At 41.2% G+C, this 10,680-nt stretch overlaps 2 protein-coding genes across 2 annotated transcripts; both read left to right on the forward strand.

Moving 5' to 3' along the window:
- Window positions 1-2,320: 2,320 nt before the first annotated feature.
- Window positions 2,321-2,895, forward strand: LOC148544097 (protein FAR1-RELATED SEQUENCE 5-like). Its single transcript, XM_088498863.1, has 2 exons — window positions 2,321-2,671; window positions 2,731-2,895. The coding sequence occupies exons 1-2, from the start codon at window positions 2,321-2,323 to the stop codon at window positions 2,893-2,895; spliced, it is 516 nt and encodes a 171-aa protein (XP_088354989.1).
- A 12-nt stretch (window positions 2,896-2,907) lies between these two features.
- On the forward strand, window positions 2,908-3,752 carry LOC107615238 (protein FAR1-RELATED SEQUENCE 5-like). Its single transcript, XM_016317336.1, has 2 exons — window positions 2,908-3,248; window positions 3,485-3,752. The coding sequence occupies exons 1-2, from the start codon at window positions 2,908-2,910 to the stop codon at window positions 3,750-3,752; spliced, it is 609 nt and encodes a 202-aa protein (XP_016172822.1).
- Window positions 3,753-10,680: the final 6,928 nt, after the last annotated feature.

A 10,680-nucleotide genomic window follows, 5' to 3' on the forward strand; every position in this document is an offset into this window, starting at 1 on the left:
TGAAGAACCCTGATTTTCAGCTGAGTCATCACCGGAATGAGCCTAGGGAGTAGGGACCACGATGGTATTTGGAGCTCAATTTGGGAGACCATTATGGTGAAATTAGAATCTTAAAAATCACATTAGGTAATCGTGTGAATCTTAAGAGCTATTATGGGAATTCACTTGCGTATGAGTGATGATTCAGGATTATGATTTTTATTTTAATTTTCTTATGGTTTTCGATCAAAATTTTAATTAGTCACAAAAAAAATTAAAATTTTAATTCAATTTGTTAAGTTAAATTATTATATAAATCACCATAAATTTATTATCAACGTTCCTTAATTAATTATTTTGATTACAAAGTTTATTTTTTGGTGAACCATTGGGGCCAAGGCCCAAAGAGAGAACAAAACTAACTGTCTGCAATGATTATTCCTCTTCTATCATTCATATATAGAGACTCCATTCCTTCGAGCATACTGTCAATGAAGCCAAACCCATTTTGCCTTTTGAAACTTTCTTTTGCAAGCCAATCAGCGCACATGTTTCCTTCTCTTGAGGTGTGTTGAAAGTTGAGCTCCCAAGGTCTTTTTTGAAGCTCCTCAATTTCTCTTAGGAGGGGGTTAAAACGTTGTGTATTATGCTTGAGATTTATCTCCTCATACACTTCTATTGAATTAACTTCTATAACTATTCTTCTCATACCCAAGTCCCGTGCCATCCTAAGCCCATGGACAACACCCCACAATTCTGCCTGCATAGTTTAACGATTTCCCAATCTTGTGGTAAAACCTCCTATCCACTCCCCTTTATGTGTTCTTAGCAAGCCACCACTCCCCGCTTCTTTTGTTTTCTCCCTATAGGCTCCATTAGTGTTCAGTTCACCCACCCTTAGGGAGGTGGGTACCAGATTAATCGTTTCCTATTAGAGGAGGTATTGGATCTCCTGTGAGACTTGAACCCAAACGTGGTTATTAAGGAGGCAAATAATATGCAACTCAACCAAGCCTCTAACCACGACCTTGATGTTTTTCTTTCTCTTTTACAGTTTTACACTTTTGGGCACGGATTCGGTACGCGGGGTTACATAGCGCACTGAAACACCATTTTATTGTTTGGCGCACCGGTCAGCTAGGCGAGACCAGAATTAAAATGCATGGTTTTGCTGGGTTCTTTTTGCAATTTTATATAAATTATAGGGGTCACTTTTTGGTTTTTTGAAATGAATACACTTAACTTAATTTTTAGAATTAGTCAACTATTACTGCCGCCCTATTTCTCCCCTTCCTCCCCGTCGCAATCGCACCCTCTTCCTCCCCTTCCATTCCGTCACAATCGCAACCTCTTCCTCCCCTTCCCCTCCGTCGCAATCGCACTGTCCCTTCCTATCTCCACCACCGAGAATGACTGAAACCACCCCACTCAGCTAACTTCTTCTCCCCCCCCCACTCAGTGTTAATGATTCTGTTTAGGCGGATCCAAGTACACAAATAGCCTCACCTCTGACGACGACGGTACCTGATCTGCATTGTCGGTTGTCTTCAGCAGTTAATGGCTTCGCCGTCTCCATAAATGGAAAGAAGGTACCCATTGTATTATCACCCTTCACTTGATTTACAAATATCCCCCTTTGTTTCGTCATATGTCTGCAATTTTCTTTGAAGGACATCCCCCAATTTTGCGTGTTTCGCTAAATTACCACATTGTTGTTGTTTGGCATAGGGTTGCCGGGGATGAAGATACCACTGGGGGCGAAGCAGACCATGGAGTTGGATTGGTTGAGGGCGAAGGCTTTGCAGGAATGGAGTTGGACGAGTACAATTTACAGGAAGATGAAATAGAACACGAACATCTGGTTGAGGGCGAAGGCTTTGCAGGAATGGAGTCGGATGAGTACGACTTTCAGGAAGATGAAACAGAGCACGACCATCATGCAGAGGCCGATGTCGACAATGGGGATATGGTTGAATTGGAAGCCAATTTGGACAGCATCGGAGGAATGTCTGATAATTGTTCGGATGATGACTTGTACGCTGTTGATTCCGGTGAATCGATAGGTTGGATTGATTTTTTGAACTTGAGCGAGGAGGAGGTTCTCCGCTTTAATTTCACAAATGTTGATATTGCATTTGAGTTCTACCAGCAATATGCAAAGTACCATGGCGTTGGCACGAGACGTTCCAGAAGCAAAAAATGTGGCGAAGTAAGGATACGGCAGGAGTTTGTGTGCCACCGACAAGGGTACTGATCCCCGAAGTTCTACTCAATTCCTAACTGGCAAAAGAGGCCGAGAGCCGAGACACGGTGTGGATGCCCTGCAAGGATGCTACTTCGCATGGATGATGAATCAGGACGTTGGCGCGTTGCATACTTTTCAAACGCGCATAACCACCACGTTCTTGAGTTGCAATTTTCTTCCATGCTCCCAGGCCATCGGAGGATGAGCGAAGCAGACATCGAGCAGATGAACAACATGTGCAAAGGGGGCGTTGGCGTCTCGCGAATCCACGGTTTTATGGCGAGCCTAGCCGGTGGGTATCATAATGTCCTGTACATAACAAGGGACATGCACAATGTAAATGCGAAGCAACAAAGGGAGGGTGGCCTAGATGCGGAAACATGCTTAAGGTATCTCCAAGAGTGCAAGGCAAATGATCTAGCACTTACTACAAGGAAGTTGTTGACGGTGAGGGCGTGTTACAACAGTTGTTTTGGTGTGACGGCATCAGCCAAATTGATTACCAGGTATTTGGAGACGTGGTCGCATTTGATGCAACGTACAAGAAAAACGTTTACCTTTCACCTCTTGTAGTGTTCTTCGGTGTGAATCACCACAACCTAACGGTTGTCTTTGCCGCTACACTGGTGGCAGACGAGAAAGAAGAGACCTATGTCTGGCTGCTTCAATAGTTGCAAACCTCAATGAAAGGGAAGGCTCCCACGTCCATAATAACCGACGGTGATAGGCAAATGAAGTATGTGATCGAGCAAGTTTTTCCAGAGGCTCACCATCGACTATGTGCTTGGCATCTACTCCAAAACGCCACGAGCAACATCGGAAAGCCTAAATTCACCAGGATGTTTAGGGATTGCGTGCTTGGCGACTACGAGGTCGGAACATTCCAGAGAAAGTGGTTTGAGATGGTTGAGAAATTTGGCATCGCCGATAAAAGATGGGTACAAGACATGTACGAGAGAAGACACAGTTGGGCCACAGCACACATACGAGGAAAGTTCTTTGCCAGATTTCGCACAACCTCAAGGTGCGAGGGCTTGCACGCTGTGATATCACGATATGTTAATTCTCGATACAGTTACACATTTTTTTACGTCATTTCCATCGATGCTTGATGTTCATGCGTGCAAAAAAAGTGGAGGCTGATTTCGAGTGTGCAAAGGGTGATCTTGTTATGACCACCAACCTGAAACAGTTGGAGCAGAGTGCAGCCGAGAACTACACTCGGGAAATATTCTAGTTGTTTGTTCCCATTCTTGACAGGGTCTGTGCAATGAGGGTGGTTGATTCTGAAGACAACGGTTCGTATTTTATCCACACCGTCTCTCGATACGGCACTCCGGGGAAGGATTGGCGTGTTGTTGCAATGTCTGATTTGAGCGAGGTCCGATGCACGTGCATGAGAATGGAATGTTTCGGGGTCCTCTGTGAACATATAATTGCGGTGCTTGTTCTTAACAATGTTCATGAGATCCCAAGTTCTCTAATATTGCCGAGATGGACCAAGGATGCAAAAGTTGCGACGGTGTAGTCGATGGACGTGATTTGGGATTCTGTACAACTAACGCAACACTGGTGCCTGATGGATTGGTACCGAAAAATGTGCAAAATTGCATGTCACAGCACTAAAAAGTTCCAGTTTGCAAGAGACATTGCCATGCTGATGCTGAAGCACTTCGAGAACGAAGATGCAGTGGACACCAGTTTTCCACCCGAGGGGCCACCCACTGAGGGTGGCAGAGCCCCGGCACGGAATCCACCCAGGGGCAATACAAAGGGTAACGGTGCTAATGGTGGAAAGAAAACCCAGCGATGTCGTTTGTGCCGGGAGGTGGGACACAATAGGACGACGTGTCCGGATCGCCGCTGATAAACCACTATTTTATGGTTTATCTTATACTCAATTGAGTGGTTTTTATCAACTCTTTACCCACTTATTCATACTATTTGCATGTTTTACATTTTTCTTCCTGGTTTTGTGCTATGATTGAAAACATGCTTCTTTGATCTTATATTTGTTTATTATTAATCCTCTATTATTACCATTAGATGCCTTGATATGTGTGTTAAGTATTTTCAGAGATTACAGGGCAGGAATGGCTTGGAGGATGGAAAGGAAGCATGCAAAAGTGGAAGGAATACAAGAAGTTGGAGAAATTGCTAAGCTGTCCAGCCTGACCTCTTCGCACTCAAACGGCTATAACTTTAGCTACAGAGGTCCAAACGACGCGGTTTCAGTTGCGTTGGAAAGCTAACGTCCGGGGCTTCGATTTGATATATAATATGCTATAGTTGCTCTGACGCTAGACGACGCGAAAGCGTTATCTACGCGGACCCGTCGCATCTGCAAACTTCAATCCGCGCGGCCACGTGGACGACGCCTCCGCGTCACTTGTCCGCGATCTGAACGTACCAGAATACGCAGGGGGCGATTTCTGGGCTGTTTTTGACCCAGTTTTTGGCCCAGAAAGCACAGATTGGAGGCTATAAAGTGGGGGAATGCATCCATTCAAAGAGAGCTCGCCAATTTTCACTTTCCATGATTTAGATTTAGTTTGAGAGAGGTTCTCTCCTCTCTCTCTTAGGATTAGGATTATGATTTAGGACTTCTCTTAGTTTGTAAGAGTGACTCTCGATCCAGGTTTAATATTTACTTTAATGCCTTTATTCGTACCTATAAATGTTGCCAACTTGACTTATGAACCCTTTCCATGTTATGATTTGAATTAATGATTATTTGAGGTATTTCAGTTATTGATTGCTTTCTTCTTAATTTGTGTTACCATTGCTTTCCATCTAAGGACATTTTTATTCCAGCAATTTTACTTCTTCCCCTTTTGGTCTTGGTTAAAAAATCAGTAACTCAACATTATCAAACTTAACGTAACTGCTAATCGATATCTTGCTAATTGAACTGAACTTCAATAATCCCAACCTTTTCTTAGGAATTAACTAGGATTCGAAGGTTAAACTAATTAGTCCCTTGACTTTCCTTTGCTTTAGTAAAGGTTAACTAAGTGGAATTTAGATTCAACTTTCATTATTGTTGAGAGAGATAACTAAGTTGGACTTCCAATTTCTCTTACCTTGCCAAAAGTTGCTTTACAGTATTTATTTATTTTAATTGCCATCTACTTCACTTGTCATCACTTGCTTCTCACCTTCTAAACCCCGATTGCAACCCTTATAGCCAATAATAAGAACATACTTCTTTGCAGTTCCTTGAGAAGACGACCCAATGTTTGAATACTCGGTTAACAATTTTTAAGGGGTTTGTTACTTGTGACACCCAAAACGTTTGCACGAAGGGATTTTTGTTGGTTTAGAGACTATATCTACAACGCGATTGTTTTTATGAACTTCTTTACTGGCAAAAATCTCTAACGTCAAAATGGCGCCGTTGCCGGGGAACTGCTAACGTGTGCCTTATTATTGGTTATTGTAAATATTTTTCTTTTGCTTGTTTCTTTATTTTTGTTTTTCCTTTTTATCTTTATTGGCTACCATGAACTCTCACCCCTCTCGCTTTGAGTTTGGTTCTAACTTTGTTGAAGGAAATAGAAGTTACAGCAGGAATATGCATCAAGGTCGGACCAATCAAGGATGGATGGAGCCAAGAGGATCTAATCAACCCTTTAGGCAGCAACACCCTCCAAGATATCCTGGACAAAGACCATTCTACCGTCCATACCCAGCTGAAAGATATGGTGGACAACCTTGTAACTACCAACAAGCCCCACCCAGTGCATATAAACTATCCTTTCAACATAAACTCGAACCACCACACTCACAAGCTTCTCTTCACCATTCGCCACCATATGATCCTTCCTTACCCCAGTACCAATCCAATCACTCCCAATCACCACCACTTTCCTTTGTATCATGTCCAAATCCGGCAACCCGAGAAGCAGAGGTTTGCCTAAAGGAAACAGTAAATAAATTTCAAACAACCATTCGACAACTGGAGCAAGTAATAATTCAATGGGTTTTTAGGCGCTCAAATACACAGAGATCAGCCACAGCCCCATGTGAACAGCCTAACAAAGAGCGTAGCATAAAGGAGATACCAGAAACTTCAGTAGACAAGACAGAGAATGAATTCGTACTAGAACAAGTAGAAGAAGCTGTCATTGTTCAAGAAGAAGAGTTGGTTGAAGATCTAGGAGATGTTGAACCTCCATGGGAATCCAGAACTGAGGAGAACTCCGTCAAGGACGCTACAGTTGATGCTAAGGAGGATATTGTACAATCTCCAAGGCAAGTTGTTTATGAAGAATCAGACAGAATAACCCAGGACACAAATTCCCTTGATGATGATAGTCACAAGTCTATCTCTCTTTGTAATGAACTTGCATCCGCAAGTGAAGTCTCTGAGATTGAAGAATCTTCCCCAGATGAATACGAAGATGATGCAGAGGTAGATTTCTCTCGACCTCCAATCTATGACTCAAGTGATGAGGAAGACATAGAAGACTTTGACCAGGACACAGATACAATTGTAGACTATTGCAAGGAAGTGGAGAAATTCACAGAAGAACCCAAGGGAGAAGAACTTACAGAACCACCAGAAACACCTACCCCAAGGCCATTACCACCTAATACAAGCTTCAAGTAGGTACAATCCTTAACCTATAACTTTACTTATTCACTTGAATATGGTTTTCTTGAAACAGATGGCCAGCTTAGAGCTCTTTGCGGCTTTAAGAGTAAGAGGGAAATGGCTCGTACTCAGAGCTGGTGCACAAGGTTCAATAAGGTTCCACGCTTCACCTCGAAGTACACGAATTGGTATCATGCTCAATTGCATGGATCACGGAGAACGATTGGTCACCATGGTGAGATTCTACTTTTTAAACCGCCCGGATGGAAACATGTAGATCAAGACGGAGGCGGATTTAAAAACAAAGCTTGGGATCATGGATTCTGTTCTGACATTCGTCATCCCGGGAGCCTGAAAATCTGCTTGAAGCTGATCAGAAGCTTCACATGCCTAGTTTGGGACCCCGGAGGCTATTGGCATTCCAAGCATTGGTAGAGATTTTGGGATGAATTTAAACACAAGCCACCATAACAGGAAGCCCTTCCAATGTCCAACTTAAGGACTTTAACTCAAAGTTCTAGGTGGGAGACAACCCACCATGGTATGATCGTTCATTTTTCAATTTTTATTTCATTTTGTTTGTTTTCAAGTTTTATTTTAGCTTATTATATTGAACCTGAAATTTTGCATCTCATTCATCATTGCATTCTGCATTTCTCATGCATATAAAAAAAAAAAACAACGCACGCGACGCGGCAGCATCGCTGACGCGTCCGCGTCACTAGTGCGTTTTGGAAGAAAAGAATTGAATAGAGAGTTACGCAGGAGCAGGGCTGGAGGCGTGCCAATGGCACAATTCACCCCACGCGACCGCGTCATATGGGAATAATGGCCTCCCACGCGACCGCGTGACCAAGATTTCGACGTCAAAGTGGTGCACACCCGAAAGTTGTGCGAGAGGTGCTGGATTGGTGCTGAACGCATAATCCTTCCCACGCGGCCGCGTGACCCACGCGACCGCGTCATATTCCTTTAAAGCCCACTCACGCGATCGCATGCCCCATGCGATCGCGTCACTTAAAATTTGGCACTAATATGATTTTGAACAGAGAGTTGTGCGGGCGCGAGGCTGCCCTCGCGCCAGTAGCATAAACTGTGTCACGCGACCGCGTGACCGACGCGACCGCGTCAATCAGTATAAGCGCAAGTCGCGCGACCGCGTGCCCCACGCGTCCGCGTCGCTTGCGCCGCATAGTTTATCCTAATTTGCCAAATATCTTATCTTTTCTCTCCCAATCCTAATTTTTCCTCCCTCCTTTCTTACTTACTTCTTCTTCCCTTCTTTCCTTTCTCATTCTTCTTATCTTTTATTTTATTTTATTTTATTTATTTGCATACTTTCATTCATTGCATATTTTTATTTTTCTATTGGTGTTCAAATGTTCTTATTCAACTGTTATATCTTTTCTGGTATTATCTTGGTGCTTATGACTTGTTTTATTCTGGTTAGGTAATATTATTTAAATCAATGCCAATCTTTTATACCTGTATTACTTTTTGCATTGACATGAATTTATATTATCTCTCTTTCTCCACTCTCTTCTCCATTGTTGCAATTTTGCACCACTGGTATGCCATGGCTTCTATTGTTTTCTCACTTACATGTTGAAGCTTCCATGTAAATGAGACCCTTATCATTTGGCATTAACCCACCCATACTTCTTTTATTTTCTTATCTCTATTTCTGGGTTACTCTTCTTCCCTTTTTCTTTCAGGATGGCCACCCACAAGGGAACCGGAAGACGTTTACATGGGGAGACAAACAAGTCCATCAGTACAATCCTTGAAGAAAAGCATCAGTTGGAACAGCCCGTCCACCTGCACATCTCAGCATGCACCGAGGACGGTGCAATCTTTAAGTGTGGGGAGGTCGATACCGACTTCCATGGGTTAGTCACTTCATATTTTAGCACCAATGTTTAATTTTCTTTGTTAAATTAGTTGTTGCATTTGCATATTTGTTTGATTTTATGCATCTAGTTACTACTTGGTTAAAGTAATAAAATTCTTCTAAAGACCATATTTTTGAAAATTTTCACTAATTTAAATTGAATTTTTTTTTTAAATTTGTTTGAAGTTGTTTTGGAACATGGTTTTTGAGCCAAAGACCACACAACCTGTGAGATTTTGAGCTTATTTACATGGTTACATTATTTAACCATAAATATTTTATTCTTGTGTGTTTACTTCTCTATAATTGTGATCTTTACTTTGTTTCAGTCTATATGTCCAATATTTAGTGTATTTACATGCTTGCATATGATTGAGGCCATTATTTGATTTTAGCTCACTTATCCCAAATAAGCCTACCCTTTAAATCACCCTTGTCAGCCACTTTGAGCCTTGAAATCCCCATTTGTTCTATATTTTACCACATCACTAGCCTTAAACGGAAAACAAATTAATTATCCCAATTGAATCTTTGCTTAGCTTAAGATAGTGTGTTAATTAAGTGTGGGGAAACTGTGAGAACATGGGTTAATAAAGGAAAAGTATAATGTTTCTAATTTATTTGAATATCAGGAATTTGGGAACCTACTCATGAAAAACCAAAATAAAAAAATAATAGAAAATCCATGTGCATTGATAAGTTATGTTTGTTTCTCTACAAAAAAAAAGAAAAAAAGAGAAAAATCCAAAAATACTCAATAAATAAGTAAATAAGGGGACAAAATTACCCCAATATTAAGTTTAATAAAAGATCAATGCACATGTGATAAAAATTAAAGAAAAAATTTGGTACATGAGTATGGAAATTATACAAAAGTGAGAATTATGGGTAGCTAGGCATGAATTTAAAAGTATATAGAGTATATGTATATTAGGCGAGAGCTTAGGTTAATTAAAGATTCAATTTATAAAGCTCACTTAGCCATATATATACCTTTACCCTTACCTTAGCCCCATTACAACCTTGAAAAAGACCTCATGATGTTTGCATTGGTATATTAAATATTGTTGATTGGTTAGATGAAGAACAAGGTTTAGAAAGCATGACTAGAGAAGAGTAGAGTGATTGACCCTAGACACCTTAGAGTAAGAGTGATATACACTACCAGTGAGGGTTCAATGCTTGATTCTATGTTCCTTGCTTTCATTAGCTATCTTCTTACAAGTTTACTTGTCCTTTATTGTATAATTTGAATTAGTGAAATCTGATTTATGTTTGTCTTGGAGAACTTATTTATTTTTAACCAAGTAGGTAGAAACATTTTGCATGTAGTTGCATTCATATAGATAGGATTGCATTTCATACATCCTACCATTCCTCTTCATCTTTATAGCTTCTCTTGAGCTTAGCATGAGGACATGCTATTGTTTAAGTGTGGGAAGGGTGATAAACCACTATTTTATGGTTTATCTTGTACTCAATTGAGTGGTTTTTATCAACTCTTTACCCACTTATTCATACTATTTGCATGTTTTACATTTTCCTTCCTGGTTTTGTGCTATGATTGAAAACATGCTTCTTTGATCTTATATTTATTTATTATTAATCCTCTATTATTACCATTAGATGCCTTGATATGTGTGTTAAGTATTTTCAGAGATTACAGGGCAGGAATGGCTTGGAGGATGGAAAGGAAGCATGCAAAAGTGGAAGGAATACAAGAAGTTGGAGAAATTGCTAAGCTGTCCAGCCTGACCTCTTCGCACTCAAACGGCTATAACTTTAGCTACAGAGATCCAAACAACGCGGTTTCAGTTGCGTTAGAAAGCTAACGTCCGGGGCTTCGATTTGATAAATAATATGCCATAGTTTCCCTGACGCTAGACGACGCGAAAGCGTGATCCACGTGGACACGTCGCATCTGCGAACTACAATCCGCGCGGCCGCGTGGACGACGCCTCCGCGTCA

This window comes from Arachis ipaensis, chromosome B9 (assembly GCF_059453495.1).
Source record: "Arachis ipaensis isolate K30076 ecotype BB chromosome B9, ASM5945349v1, whole genome shotgun sequence".
Lineage (NCBI taxonomy): Eukaryota > Viridiplantae > Streptophyta > Magnoliopsida > Fabales > Fabaceae > Arachis > Arachis ipaensis.